Source organism: Oncorhynchus kisutch, linkage group LG16, assembly GCF_002021735.2.
Source record: "Oncorhynchus kisutch isolate 150728-3 linkage group LG16, Okis_V2, whole genome shotgun sequence".
NCBI lineage: Eukaryota > Metazoa > Chordata > Actinopteri > Salmoniformes > Salmonidae > Oncorhynchus > Oncorhynchus kisutch.
Genome location: NC_034189.2, coordinates 4486338 through 4503509, shown reverse-complemented (window position 1 = coordinate 4503509; position 17172 = coordinate 4486338). Strand labels below are relative to the sequence as shown.

At 39.9% G+C, this 17172-nt stretch overlaps 1 protein-coding gene across 2 annotated transcripts in view; it reads left to right on the top strand.

Moving 5' to 3' along the window:
• LOC109881159 (broad substrate specificity ATP-binding cassette transporter ABCG2-like) overlaps nucleotides 1–17172 on the top strand; it is a 50963-nt gene that overhangs the window by 12865 nt on the left and 20926 nt on the right. For both annotated transcript variants that reach the window (XM_031791629.1, XM_031791628.1), the window contains exon 3: nucleotides 16477–16536. In XM_031791629.1, coding sequence (XP_031647489.1) covers nucleotides 16477–16536 — 60 coding nt within the window. The remainder of the gene's footprint in view (nucleotides 1–16476; nucleotides 16537–17172) is intronic.

Here is a 17172-nt window from a genome sequence, read left to right as displayed (position 1 = left end):
CATACCAGATACAGACTGGGTTTCTGATCCACACCAGATACTGACTGGTGTTCTGATCACACCAGATACTGACTGGTGTTCTGATCACACCAGATACTGACTGGTGTTCTGATCACGCCAGATACTGACTGGTGTTCTGATCACACCAGATACTGTCTGGTGTTCTGATCACACCAGATACAGACTGGGTTTCTGATACCACCAGATACCGACTGGTGTTCTGATCCACACCAGATACTGACTGGTTTCTGATCCACACCAGATACTGACTGGGTTTCTGATCACACCAGATACTGACTGGGTTTCTGATCACACCAGATACTGACTGGTGTTCTGATCACACCAGATACTGACTGGTGTTCTGATCACACCAGATACTGACTGGTGTTCTGATCACACCAGATACTGACTGGTGTTCTGATCCACACCAGATACTGACTGGTGTTCTGATCCACACCAGATACTGACTGGTGTTCTGATCCACACCAGATACTGACTGGTGTTCTGATCACACCAGATACTGACTGGTGTTCTGATCACACCAGATACTGACTGGTGTTCTGATCACACCAGATACTGACTGGTGTTCTGATCACACCAGATACAGACTGGTTTTCTAATCACACCAGATACTGACTGGTTTCTGATCCACACCAGATACTGAGTGGTTTCTGATCCACACCAGATACTGACTGGTGTTCTGATCACATCAGATACTGACTGGTGTTCTGATCACACCAGATACTGACTGGTGTTCTGATCACACCAGATACTGACTGGTGTTCTGATCACACCAGATACTGACTGGTGTTCTGATCACACCAGATACTGACTGGTGTTCTGATCACACCAGATACTGAATGGTGTTCTGATCACACCAGATACTGACTGGTGTTCTGATCACACCAGATACTGACTGGTGTTCTGATCACACCAGATACTGACTGGTGTTCTGATCCACACCAGATACTGACTGGTGTTCTGATCACACCAGATACAGACTGGTTTTCTAATCACACCAGATACTGACTGGTTTCTGATCCACACCAGATACTGAGTGGTTTCTGATCACACCAGATACTGACTGGTGTTCTGATCACACCAGATACTGACTGGTGTACTGATCCACACCAGATACTGACTGGTGTTCTGATCACGCCAGATACTGACTGGTGTTCTGATCACACCAGATACTGACTGGTGTTCTGATCACACCAGATACTGACTGGTGTTCTGATCACACCAGATACTGACTGGGTTTCTGATCACACCAGATACAGACTGGTTTTCTGATCACACCAGATACTGACTGGTGTTCTGATCACACCAGATACAGACTGGGTTTCTGATCACACCAGATACTGACTGGTGTTCTGATCACACCAGATACTGACTGGTGTTCTGATCACACCAGATACTGACTGGTGTTCTGATCACACCAGATACTGACTGGTGTTCTGATCCACACCAGATACTGACTGGTTTCTGATCACACCAGATACTGACTGGTGTTCTGATCACACCAGATACTGACTGGTTTCTGATCCACACCAGATACTGACTGGTTTCTGATCCACACCAGATACTGACTGGGTTTCTGATCACACCAGATACTGACTGGGTTTCTGATCACACCAGATACTGACTGGTGTTCTGATCACACCAGATACTGACTGGTGTTCTGATCCACACCAGATACTGACTGGTGTTCTGATCACACCAGATACTGACTGGTGTTCTGATCACACCAGATACAGACTGGGTTTCTGATCACACCAGATACTGACTGGTGTTCTGATCACACCAGATACTGACTGGTGTTCTGATCACACCAGATACTGACTGGTGTTCTGATCCACACCAGATACTGACTGGTGTTCTGATCACACCAGATACTGACTGGTGTTTTGATCACACCAGATACTGACTGGTGTTCTGATCACACCAGATACTGACTGGTGTTCTGATCACACCAGATACTGACTGGTGTTCTGATCACACCAGATACAGACTGGGTTTCTGATCACACCAGATACTGACTGGTGTTCTGATCACACCAGATACTGACTGGTGTTCTGATCACACCAGATACTTACTGGGTTTCTGATCACACCAGATACTGACTGGGTTTCTGATCACACCAGATACTGACTGGTGTTCTGATCATACCAGATACAGACTGGGTTTCTGATCACACCAGATACTGACTGGTGTTCTGATCACACCAGATACTGACTGGTGTTCTGATCCACACCAGATTCTGACTGGTTTCTGATCACACCAGATACTGACTGGTGTTCTGATCACACCAGATACTGACTGGTGTTCTGATCACGCCAGATACTGACTGGTGTTCTGATCACACCAGATACTGACTGGTGTTCTGATCACACCAGATACAGACTTGGTTTCTGATACCACCAGATACCGACTGGTGTTCTGATCCACACCAGATACTGACTGGTTTCTGAACACAGCAGATACTGACTGGTTTCTGATCACAGCAGATACTGACTGGTTTCTGATCACAGCAGATACGGACTGGTTTCTGATCACAGCAGATACTGACTGGTTTCTGATCCACACCAGATACTGACTGGTTTCTGATCCACACCAGATACTGACTGGTGTTCTGATCACACCAGATACTGACTGGTGTTCTGATCACACCAGATACTGACTGGTGTTCTGATCACACCAGATACTGACTGGTTTCTGATCCACACCAGATACTGACTGGTTTCTGATCCACACCAGATACTGACTGGTTTCTGATCCACACCAGATACTGACTGGTTTCTGATCCACACCAGATACTGACTGGTTTCTGATCCACACCAGATACTGACTGGTTTCTGATCACACCAGATACTGAGTGGTTTCTGATCCACACCAGATACTGACTGGTTTCTGATCCACACCAGATACTGACTGGTTTCTGATCCACACCAGATACTGACTGGTTTCTGATCCACACCAGATACTGACTGGTGTTCTGATCCACACCAGATACTGACTGGTTTCTGATCCACACCAGATACTGACTGGTTTCTGATCCACACCAGATACTGACTGGTTTCTGATCAACACCAGATACTGACTGGTTTCTGATCACACCAGCTACTGACTGGTTTCTGATCACACCAGATACTGACTGGTTTCTGATCACACTAGTTACAGACTGGTGTCTGATCACACCAGATACAGACTGGTTTTCTGATCCACACCCCTACCTTTATTTAGGCATCTGTGATGAACAGTTGAATATCTGTATTCCCAGTCATGTGAAATCCATAGATTAGGACCTAATGAATTTCATTTAAATGGACTGATTTGTTCATATGAAATGTAACTCAGTATAATGTGTGTTCAGCCTACTCTCTGTGCCTGGATGCAATCCCATCAGCTGTGGATATATAGCAGCCTTGAAATTCTGATTGAGTCAACATGTTTACTGGAAATGCGGTCTCCGCGTACGGGGAATCATTGCCTTTAAAAAAGGTACATAGCAAAACACGATTGAGACAGATTGAGTCCCGGCCTCTAATAATTTTACATATTTCTCTCTTACTAAATATATCAGTGACGATATTGTCACGGCCGTCGAAAGAAGTGGACCAAAGTGCAGCGTGGTGAGCGTACGTTTGCCTTTATTTAAAATGGCCAAAAAAAACGAAGAAACAACCGTGAAGCTTAGTGCCACTAACACAAGTCAACTACCCACAATCACAGGTGGGAAAAAGGGCTGCCTAAGTATGACTCCCAATCAGAGACAACGATAGACAGCTGTCCCTGATTGAGAACCATACCCGGCCAAAACATAGAAACACAAATCATAGAAATAAAGAACATAGAATGCCCACCCCACATCACACCCTGACCTAACCAAATAGAGAAATAAAACGGCTCTCTAAGGACAGAGCGTGACAGATATGTTCTATTTTTAACTTCTAACAGTTACTAAATATACACTAGATTTACTAACAGTTACTAAATATACACTAGATTTACTAACAGTTACTAAATATACACTAGATTTACTAACAGTTACTAAATATACACTAGATTTACTAACAGTTACTAAATATACACTAGATTTACTAACAGTTACTAAATATACACTAGATTTACTAACAGTTACTAAATATACACTAGATTTACTAACAGTTACTAAATATACACTAGATTTACTAACAGTTACTAAATATACACTAGATTTACTAACAGTTACTAAATATACACTAGATTTACTAACAGTTACTAAATATACACTAGATTTACTAACAGTTACTAAATATACACTAGATTTACTAACAGTTACTAAATATACACTAGATTTACTAACAGTTACTAAATATACACTAGATTTACTAACAGTTACTAAATATACACTAGATTTACTAACAGTTACTATGTGCAGAGAAGAATGAGAGAAACTCCCCAAATACAGGTCTGCCAAGCTTGTAGCGTAATACCCAAGAAGACTGTTAATCGCTGCCAAAGGTGGTGCTTCAACAAAGTAAGTTGAAGTGAGTAAAGGGTCTGAATATGTTACATTTGCAAGCATTTCCAGAAACCAGTTTTTTTGCGTTGTCATTATGGGATGTAGATTTTAGAATAAGACTGTAACGTAAAACAAAATGATATTGCTAATATAATAATACAATCATATCTGTTAACTTGTAATATAAATAGAATATAAATAACATTGGTCTCTCTGTTAACTTGTAATATACATAATATTGGTCTCTCTGTTAACTTGTAATATACATAATATTGGTCTCTCTGTTAACTTGTAATATACATAACATTGGTCTCTCTGTTAACTTGTAATATACATAATATTGGTCTCTCTGTTAACTTGTAATATACATAATATTGGTCTCTCTGTTAACTTGTAATATACATAATATTGGTCTCTCTGTTAACTTGTAATATACATAATATTGGTCTCTCTGTTAACTTGTAATATACATAACATTGGTCTCTCTGTTAACTTGTAATATACATAACATTGGTCTCTCTGTTAACTTGTAATATACATAATATTGGTCTCTCTGTTAACTTGTAATATACATAATATTGGTCTCCCTGTTAACTTGTAATATACATAATATTGGTCTCTCTGTTAACTTGTAATATACATAATATTGGTCTCTCTGTTAACTTGTAATATACATAATATTGGTCTCTCTGTTAACTTGTAATATACATAATATTGGTCTCTCTGTTAACTTGTAATATACATAATATTGGTCTCTCTGTTAACTTGTAATATACATAATATTGGTCTCTCTGTTAACTTGTAATATACATAACATTGGTCTCTCTGTTAACTTGTAATATACATAACATTGGTCTCTCTGTTAACTTGTAATATACATAATATTGGTCTCTCTGTTAACTTGTAATATACATAACATTGGTCTCTCTGTTAACTTGTAATATACATAATATTGGTCTCTCTGTTAACTTGTAATATACATAACATTGGTCTCTCTGTTAACTTGTAATATACATAATATTGGTCTCTCTGTTAACTTGTAATATACATAATATTGGTCTCTCTGTTAACTTGTAATATACATAATATTGGTCTCTCTGTTAACTTGTAATATACATAACATTGGTCTCTCTGTTAACTTGTAATATACATAATATTGGTCTCTCTGTTAAAATGCGTAATGTTTATATATATGCAGATGATCCTGTTATGTATGCCGTAGGCCCAACTGTAGACCAGGTGTTGTTAGAGGTGCAATCTGACTTTGTTACCTTACAAAAAGCCCCAGGTGGGTGTAAAACTGGTACATAATATGGGCAAGACTACATGTATGTTGTTGTCTAAATTCTCGCAATAAATGTTTCAGATAGACTACATTAGTTAATTTAATGGTTCTCCCATCAATTGGGTTCCTGCCTATAAATATCTGGGCGTTTGGATTGTCAAGGATTTAATGTTTAAATAAGGTACTGATGAGCTAGTTAAAAAGATAAGATTTAAAATGGGCTTCTTTTTTAAAATTCAAAATAGATCTTGCTTCTCCCTGAACAGCGGGAAGCAGATTATACAGTTAACTTTCCTGACAGTTCTTGACTGGTCACACCATATACCAGAACTCAGCTGCCACTACTCTTAAACCTTTGGATGCTGTTTACCACAGCACCCTTCACTTTATCACAGTTCTAATACTCATCACTACATCCTGTATCTAAAGGTTGGCTGGTCCTCAGGTTTAATATTCATCACTACATCCTGTATCTAAAGGTTGGCTGGTCCTCAGGTTTAATACTCATCACTACATCCTGTATCTAAAGGTTGGCTGGTCCTCAGGTTTAATACTCATCACTACATCCTGTATCTAAAGGTTGGCTGGTCCTCAGGTTTAATACTCATCACTACATCCTGTATCTAAAGGTTGGCTGGTCCTCAGTTTTAATACTGATCCTGTATCTAAAGGTTGGCTGGTCCTCATTAAAGTCCTCTAGATCACTTCACTATTCTATTTTTGTTTACAGAGTTCTACTACACAAGTTTACAACTTACCTAACTACATTGTTGAAGAATAAAACATGAGTTACCAACCACATTCCTAGGGTTGGTTAAATCTTGAGGTTCCTTGGGTCTGCGCCAAATTAGGTAAATCCGCTTTTAGTTTTAATGCGCCTGCTGGAACAATTTGCAGAACTCATTATGATTGGATGTTCTGGTGCAGCTCAGGCAGCTTAGGGTGTTTATTACGAAGGACCACATAGCTGAGGAATGTAACAGTTTTTCTGTTGTGTTTTGTATTGATTGATGTTTTATCTTCCATTGTAATTGGTGTTGAATTGCTGTGATCGGGGCACCTTTCAGAAAGAGACCCTGGTCTCAATGGGGTTTAACCTGCATAAATAAAGAATGAAACATAAGAATAAATTCCCTTTTTAGTGCACTACGTTTGACCAGGGCCCATTGGAATTATATTCCCTATATAGTGCACAAATTTTTCCAGGGCCAAATGGCATTATATTCCCTATGTAGTGCACTACTACTGACCAGGGCCCATTGGCATTATATTCCCTATATAGTGAGAGGGGGATGGTGCAGAAAGAGGGGTACTCCCTGGATTTACTGTTTACTGCCACTAGATGTCAGCAGTATTTAGAAATTGTTTCAGGCTTGTATTCTGAAAAATGAGGGAGTCTCTCTGAATGAGTGGACCATGCAGTGTTCACAAAGCTTTTTCCTGCGAGCTTACCTTTCTTGTTTTCCTTTTATATTGACGAAGTGTCACGGTCGTCCTCCTCTTCATCTGAAGAGGAGAGGCGAGATGGATCGGAGGACCAAAATGCGGCGTGGTATGTGTTCATCATTAATTTTAATAAAGAAAACACTGAACACTGAAACACTATACAAAAACAATAAACGAAATAACAACTGTGAAGCTAATGCGAACTGCGCTGAAACAAGCAATCAACATAGACAATCACCCACAAACAAACAGTGCAACCCAGGCTACATAAGTATGATTCTCAATCAGAGACAACTAATGACACCTGCCTCTGATTGAGAAACATAGAAATCCCCAAATCATAGAAAAACAAACATAGACTGCCCACCCCAACTCACGCCCTGATCATCCTAAATAATGACAAAACAAAGGAAATAAAGGTCAGAACGTGACACGAAGCTTTTGTCCGGTTGAAATATTATTGATTATTATGACTAAAAACAACCCCTAGGATTGATTATAAACATCATTTGACATGTTTCTACGAATTTTACTGATACTTGTCGGATTTTTCGTCTGCCTGTTTTGACTGCCTTTAAGCCTTTGGATTACTGAACAAAACAAGCCAAGAAAACAGAGGTTTTTGGATATAAAGAGGGATTTATCGAAACAAAACAAGCATTTATTGAGTAAATGGGAGTCTTGTGAGTGCAACCATATGAAGATCTTCAAAGGTAAGTGATTAATTTTATCGCTATTTCTGACTTTTGTAACTCCTCTACTTGGCTGGTAACTGGTTGTAATGATTTGTCTGCTGGGCGCTGTTCTCAGATAATCGCACGGTATGCTTTCACCGTAAAGGGGCGGCAGGGTAGCCTAGTGGTTAGAGTGTTGGACTAGTAACCGGAAGGTTGCAAGTTCAAACCCCCGAGCTGACATCTGTCGTTCTGCCCCTGAACAGGCAGTTAACCCACTGTTCCCAGGCTGTCATTGAAAATAAGAATGTGTTCTTAACTGACTTGCCTGGTTAAATAAAGGTACAAAAAAAAAATAAAGCCTTTTTGAAATCTGACACAGCTGTTGGATTAACAAGAAGTTAATCTTTAAGCCGATGTATAACATTGGTAGGTTTATGCATTTTTATAATGAGTATTTCTGTTTTTGAATTTGGCGCTCAATTTCACTGGATGTTGGCCAGGTGGGACGCTAGCTTCCCACAGACCCTAAGAGATGTTAAAATCACATGACATAATTTCACAAATAGCTTCATCTTTACTCATTCATTTTATACAACAATTAGATGCAAGCCTTACAACTGAGACTCTTGTATAAACAGAGTTATGGTAATGTGGCTGTATTGTATTATATGTTGATTAATGTGCACTGTCCCTGTAAAAATAAAAATAAACTCAAACTCTCTCATGAGTTTCACAAAATTGTACAAAACGGACCAGTTTGTAGCTAGCTACTTCACAGACCGTTTACACATTCTCCAGAGCATGAATATTGTTCAGTTCTCAAGTTCTGTCATGTGGAAGAAGTTCCTTTGTTTTCTCTATGAAAACTCACTCTCCCTTATGCTCTGGCCATGATGAGAGAACTCCTCTAGGAATTTATGACCTGCCTAACAGAGCCTGTTGGTAGGGGGTGAGAGAGAGGGGGATGGTGCAGAAAGAGGGGGATGGTCCTCGAAATCCCCAAAGAGAGCAACATACAGCAGTTGCTTGTATGTTCCATTAATGTTATTTGGCTACTAACACTTTGAACTTGCCAGTATGTTAGCTATATCCTATCTAACTAACAACCCAATGTTTATTGACTTCATTCTTAGCTTAGCTAAGTATTGACATCCATCTTATCTTAGCTAAGTGTTATAGTCGTTGAGCGTTCTCAACGGACATGTTTAATGAAGTCATAAGATGTCTAGCTAGTCATTTTTTATGCTAACAAGCTAGCATGAAGTCATTAGATGTCTAGCTAGTCATTTGTTATGCTAACAAGCTAGCATGAAGTCATTAGATGTCTAGCTAGTCATTTGTTATGCTAACAAGCTAGCAAAAAGTTGCATGGCAACTGCATCAACTTCCGGCAGACAGGTGAAGCTCAACTGAATGGATACCATTCGTTTACAGTATACTAAAATAAATTAATAGTATACAGTATGTAGTATATACTAATTAAGGATGTAGTATATAGTTTGTTAGTATAGGTATTCGAATACAAATTTGTGTGAGAGGTGAACATCACCTGAAATACCTCATTATATACTCCCTACCTACAGCAACATCACCTGATATACCCCATTATATACTCCCTACCTACAACAACATCACCTGATATACCTCATTATATACTCCCTACCTACAGCAACATCGCCTGATATACCCCATTATATACTCCCTACCTACAGCAACATCACCTGATATACCCCATTATATACTCCCTACCTACAGCAACATCACAACATCACCTGATATACCCCATTATATACACCCTACCTACAACATCACCTGATATACCCCATTATATACACCCTACCTACAGCAACATCACCTGATATACCCCATTATATACTCCCTACCTACAGCAACATCACCTGATATACCCCATTATATACTCCCTACCTACAGCAACATCACCTGATATACCCCATTATATACACCCTACCTACAGCAACGTCACCTGATATACCTCATTATATACTCCCTACATACAGCAACATCACCTGATATACCCCATTATATACTCCCTACCTACAGCAACATCAACTGATATACCCCATTATATACACCCTACCTACAGCAACATCACAACATCACCTGATATAACTCATTATATACTCCCTACATACAGCAACATCACCTGATATACCCCATTATATACACCCTACCTACAACATCACCTGATATACCCCATTATATACACCCTACCTACAGCAACACCACAACATCACCTGATATACCCCATTATACACCCCCTACCTACAACATCACCTGATATACCCCATTATATACACCCTACCTACAGCAACATCACCTGATATACCCCATTATATACTCCCTACCTACAGCAACATCACAACATCACCTGATATACCCCATTATATACACCCTACCTACAACATCACCTGATATACCCCATTATACACCCCCTACCTACAGCAACATCACCTGATATACCCCATTATATACTCCCTACCTACAGCAACATCACCTGATATACCCCATTATATACTCCCTACCTACAACAACATCACCTGATATACCTCATTATATACTCCCTACATACAGCAACATCACCTGATATACCCCATTATATACTCCCTACCTACAGCAACACCACAACATCACCTGATATACCCCATTATACACCCCCTACCTACAGCAACATCACCTGATATACCCCATTATATACACCCTACCTACAACATCACCTGATATACCCCATTATATACTCCCTACCTACAGCAACATCACCTGATATACCTCATTATATACTCCTTACCTACAACAACATCACCTGATATACCCCATTATACACCCCCTACCTACAGCAACATCACCTGATATACCCCATTATATACTCCCTACCTACAGCAACATCACCTGATATACCCCATTATATACTCCCTACCTACAGCAACATCACAACATCACCTGATATACCCAATTATATACACCCTACCTACAACATCACCTGATATACCCCATTATATACACCCTGCCTACAGCAACATCACCTGATATACCCCATTATATACACCCTACCTACAGCAACATCACCTGATATACCCCATTATACACCCCCTACCTACAGCAACATCACCTGATATACCCCATTATATACTCCCTACCTACAGCAACATCACCTGATATACCCCATTATATACTCCCTACCTACAACAACATCACCTGATATACCTCATTATATACTCCCTACATACAGCAACATCACCTGATATACCCCATTGTATACTCCCTACCTACAACAACATCACCTGATATACCTCATTATATATTCCCTACCTACAACATCACCTGATATACCCCATTATATACACCCTACCTACAACATCACCTTATATACCTCATTATATACACCCTACCTACAGCAACACCACAACATCACCTGATATACCCCATTATACACCCCCTACCTACAGCAACATCACCTGATATACCCCATTATATACACCCTACCTACAACATCACCTGATATACCCCATTATATACTCCCTACCTACAGCAACATCACCTGATATACCTCATTATATACTCCTTACCTACAACAACATCACCTGATATACCCCATTATACACCCCCTACCTACAGCAACATCACCTGATATACCCCATTATATACTCCCTACCTACAGCAACATCACCTGATATACCCCATTATATACTCCCTACCTACAGCAACATCACAACATCACCTGATATACCCCATTATATACACCCTACCTACAACATCACCTGATATACCCCATTATATACACCCTACCTACAGCAACATCACCTGATATACCCCATTTATACACCCTACCTACAGCAACATCACCTGATATACCCCATTATACACCCCCTACCTACAGCAACATCACCTGATATACCCCATTATATACTCCCTACCTACAGCAACATCACCTGATATACCCCATTATATACTCCCTACCTACAACAACATCACCTGATATACCTCATTATATACTCCCTACATACAGCAACATCACCTGATATACCCCATTGTATACTCCCTACCTACAACAACATCACCTGATATACCTCATTATATACTCCCTACCTACAACATCACCTGATATACCCCATTATATACACCCTACCTACAACATCACCTGATATACCCCATTATATACACCCTACCTACAGCAACACCACAACATCACCTGATATACCCCATTATACACCCCCTACCTACAGCAACATCACCTGATATACCCCATTATATACACCCTACCTACAACATCACCTGATATACCCCATTATATACTCCCTACCTACAGCAACACCACAACATCACCTGATATACCCCATTATATGCACCCTACCTACAGCGACATCACAACATCACCTGATATACCTCATTATACACTCCCTACCTACAGCAACATCACCTGATATACCTCATTATACACCCCCTACCTACAGCAACATCACCTGATATACCCCATTATATACACCCTACCTACAACATCACCTGATATACCCCATTATATACACCCTACCTACAGCAACACCACAACATCACCTGATAAACCTCATTATATGCACCCTACCTACAGCGACATGTGTTTCCATACTCTCTGTAGTAATCACCTGTCTGTAGTAATCACCTGTCTGTAGTAATCACCTGTCTGTGGTATTCACCTGTCTGTACTATTCACCTGTCTGTAGTAATCACCTGTCTGTAGTATTCACCTGTCTGTAGTAATCACCTGTCTGTACTATTCACCTGTCTGTAGTAATCACCTGTCTGTACTATTCACCTGTCTGTAGTGTTCACCTGTCTGTAGTATTCACCTGTCTGTAGTATTCACCTGTCTGTAGTAATCACCTGTCTGTACTATTCACCTGTCTGTAGTAATCACCTGTCTGTACTATTCACCTGTCTGTAGTAATCACCTGTCTGTAGTAATCACCTGTCTGTAATATTCACCTGTCTGTAGTAATCACCTGTCTGTACTATTCACCTGTCTGTAGTAATCACCTGTCTGTAGTAATCACCTGTCTGTACTATTCACCTGTCTGTAGTAATCACCTGTCTGTAGTAATCACCTGTCTGTACTATTCACCTGTCTGTAGTAATCACCTGTCTGTAGTAATCACCTGTCTGTACTATTCACCTGTCTGTAGTAATCACCTGTCTGTAGTAATCATTACTACTTCTTCAAAGTAGATGTGGCATAGTAACTCTGTATTCCTCTCTCTTGTTGTTATATGGTGTATCTGGTCTGTGTGTATCTAACATAACAGTGGATCCCTCTCTCTTGTTGTTAGATGGTATATCTGGTTTGTGTGTATCTAACATAACAGGGGTAAAAGTGGATTCCTCTCTCTTGTTGTTAGATGGTATATCTGGTCTGTGTGTATCTAACATAACAGGGGTAAAAGTGGATCCCTCTCTCTTGTTGTTTGATGGTATATCTGGTCTGTGTGTATCTAACATAACAGGGGTAAAAGTGGATCCATCCAGAGATCTGTATATAATGACAAGATGCTCATGTCTCCCCCCTAACAATAGGAGCCCAAAATAAGCCCACAGAAACGCATTGGGCTGATTTTGAACAGATTTTTGGAGAGATTGAAACCTCTCGCTTTGCAACAGGCTCTAACCAATGACTAATACGTACATTTTATGTCCTGGAAATCCTACCAAGCTGCTTACCTATTGCAGATTCAGTCTTCTCTGGTCTGTCTGAGCCGCACAGAATACTGACGCAATGGATTATGGTCATTGTAGTTCATTGACACGTTTAAGCGGCAGTTAATCGCTCTGCACGAGAAAGCATATCCAACAGAACAACCTAGTGATGCTTTAGCTGGACTGCTATGTCATGTTATAGATGTGTTATAAACACGTTACGTCGCTAGAAATAAACCATAAAAATATTATTTGAGGGCATCAAATATTGTTCTGTTATGATGTTATGAATGTGATATTGTCCTCTGTAGGTCAGTTGGTAGAGCAGAGTGACAACACCGACGTAGTAGATAGGATTTCCAGGACATAAAATGTACGTATTAGTCATTGGTTAGAGCCTGTTGTAATTCAGCATTTCACTGTAAGGTCTACTACACCTGTTGTATTCAGCATTTCACTGTGAGGTCTACTACACCTGTTGTATTCAGCATTTCACTGTGAGGTGTACTACACCTGTTGTATTCAGCATTTCACTGTGAGGTCTACTACACCTGTTGTATTCAGCATTTCACTGTGAGGTGTACTACACCTGTTGTATTCAGCATTTCACTGTGAGGTCTACTACACCTGTTGTATTCAGCATTTCACTGTGAGGTCTACTACACCTGTTGTATTCATCATTTCACTGTGAGGTCTACCTAAACCTGTTGTATTCAGCATTTCACTGTAAGGTCCACTACACCTGTTGTATTCAGCATTTCACTGTAAGGTCTACTACACCTGTTGTATTCAGCATTTCACTGTAAGGTCTACTACACCTGTTGTATTCAGCATTTCACTGTGAGGTCTACTACACCTGTTGTATTCAGCATTTCACTGTAAGGTCTACCTAAACCTGTTGTATTCAGCATTTCACTGTAAGGTCTACTACACCGGTTGTATTCGGCATTTCACTGTAAGGTCTACTACACCTGTTGTATTCAGCATTTCACTGTAAGGTCTACTACACCTGTTGTATTCAGCATTTCACTGTGAGGTCTACTACACCTGTTGTATTCAGCATTTCACTGTGAGGTTTAACTACACCTGTAGTATTCAGCATCTCACTGTAAGGTCTACTACACCTGTTGTATTCAGCATTTCACTGTGAGGTCTACTACACCTGTTGTATTCAGCATTTCACTGTGAGGTTTAACTACACCTGTTGTATTCAGCATTTCACTGTAAGGTCTACTACACCTGTTGTATTCAGCATTTCACTGTAAGGTCTACTACACCTGTTGTATTCAGCATTTCACTGTGAGGTCTACTACACCTGTTGTATTCAGCATTTCACTGTGAGGTCTACTACACCTGTTGTATTCAGCATTTCACTGTAAGGTCTACTACACCTGTTGTATTCAGCATTTCACTGTAAGGTCTACTACACCTGTTGTATTCAGCATTTCACTGTAAGGTCTACTACACCTGTTGTATTCAGCATTTCACTGTAAGGTCTACTACACCTGTTGTATTCAGCATTTCACTGTAAGGTCTACTACACCTGTTGTATTCAGCATTTCACTGTGAGGTCTACCTACACCTGTTGTATTCATCATTTCACTGTGAGGTCTACCTACACCTGTTGTATTCATCATTTCACTGTGAGGTCTACTACACCTGTTGTATTCAGCATTTCACTGTAAGGTCTACTACACCTGTTGTATTCATCATTTCACTGTAAGGTCTACTACACCTGTTGTATTCAGCATTTCACTGTAAGGTCTACTACACCTGTTGTATTCAGCATTTCACTGTGAGGTCTACTACGCCTGTTGTATTCAGCATTTCACTGTGAGGTCTACCTACACCTGTTGTATTCAGCATTTCACTGTGAGGTCTACCTACACCTGTTGTATTCATCATTTCACTGTGAGGTCTACCTAAACCTGTTGTATTCAGCATTTCACTGTAAGGTCTACTACACCGGTTGTATTCGGCATTTCACTGTAAGGTCTACTACACCTGTTGTATTCAGCATTTCACTGTAAGATCTACTACACCTGTTGTATTCAGCATTTCACTGTAAGGTCTACTACACCTGTTTTATTCAGCATTTCACTGTAAGGTCTACTACACCTGTTGTATTCAGCATTTCACTGTAAGGTCTACTACACCTGTTGTATTCAGCATTTCACTGTAAGGTCTACTACACCTGTTGTATTCAGCATTTCACTGTAAGGTCTACTACACCTGTTGTATTCAGCATTTCACTGTGAGGTCTACTACGCCTGTTGTATTCAGCATTTCACTGTGAGGTCTACCTACACCTGTTGTATTCAGCATTTCACTGTGAGGTCTACCTACACCTGTTGTATTCATCATTTCACTATGAGGTCTACCTACACCTGTTGTATTCGGCATTTCACTGTGAGGTCTACTACACCTGTTGTATTCAGCATTTCACTGTAAGGTCTACTACACCTGTTGTATTCGGCATTTCACTGTAAGGTCTACTACACCTGTTGTATTCAGCATTTCACTGTAAGGTCTACTACACCTGTTGTATTCAGCATTTCACTGTGAGGTCTACTACACCTGTTGTATTCAGCATTTCACTGTGAGGTTTAACTACACCTGTTGTATTCTGCATCTCACTGTAAGGTCTACTACACCTGTTGTATTCAGCATTTCACTGTAAGGTCTACTACACCTGTTGTGTTCAGCACGTGACAAATAAACTTTGATTTGATATATAAGCGTCAGCTAAATAACATATATTCCTATTATATTAGAATTACTATCATATAGAGGTTTTGAATAATAACCAACTGCCAACCGTTCTCCTGGAGAGTATCTGCTGGGGCTCAGCACTAACAGACGTTTGTTTCCTGTCTCTACAGCGGTCTGATGAAACCAGGACTGAACGCTATCATGGGGGCCACAGGAAGCGGGAAGTCATCGTAAGTGACATTTTCAGATGACTGACAAACCTGTGACTCATTGAACGTTGTGAGTTAAGATTATGACGAATGGTTGTGTTGGGGTTGTTTAAAAAAAGTTTGTATTATAGTTGTGTCATGGTTGTGGTTGTGTTGTATTATAGTTGTGTAAAGGTTGTGGTTGTGTTGTATTATAGTTGTGTAAAGGTTGTGGTTGTGTTGTATTATAGTTGTGTATTGGTTGGGGTTGTGTTATAGTTATGTAAAGGTTGTGGTTGTGTAAAGGTTGGGGTTGCGTTGTATTATAGTTGTGTATTGGTTGTGGTTGGGGTTGTATTATAGTTGTGTAATGGTTGGGGTTGTATTATAGTTGTGTAAAGTTTGTATTATAGTTATGTAAAGGTTGTGGTTGTGTAAAGGTTGGGGTTGTATTATAGTTGTGTAAAGGTTGGGGTTGTGTTATAGTTGTGTAAAGGTTGGGGTTGTATTATAGTTGTGTAAAGGTTGGGGTTGTGTTGTATTATAGTTGTGTAACGGTTGGGGTTGTGTTATAGTTGTGTAAAGGTTGGGGTTGTATTATAGTTGTGTAAAGGTTGGGGTTGTGTTATATTATAGCTGTGTAAAGGTTGGGGTTGTATTATGGTTGTGTAACGGTAG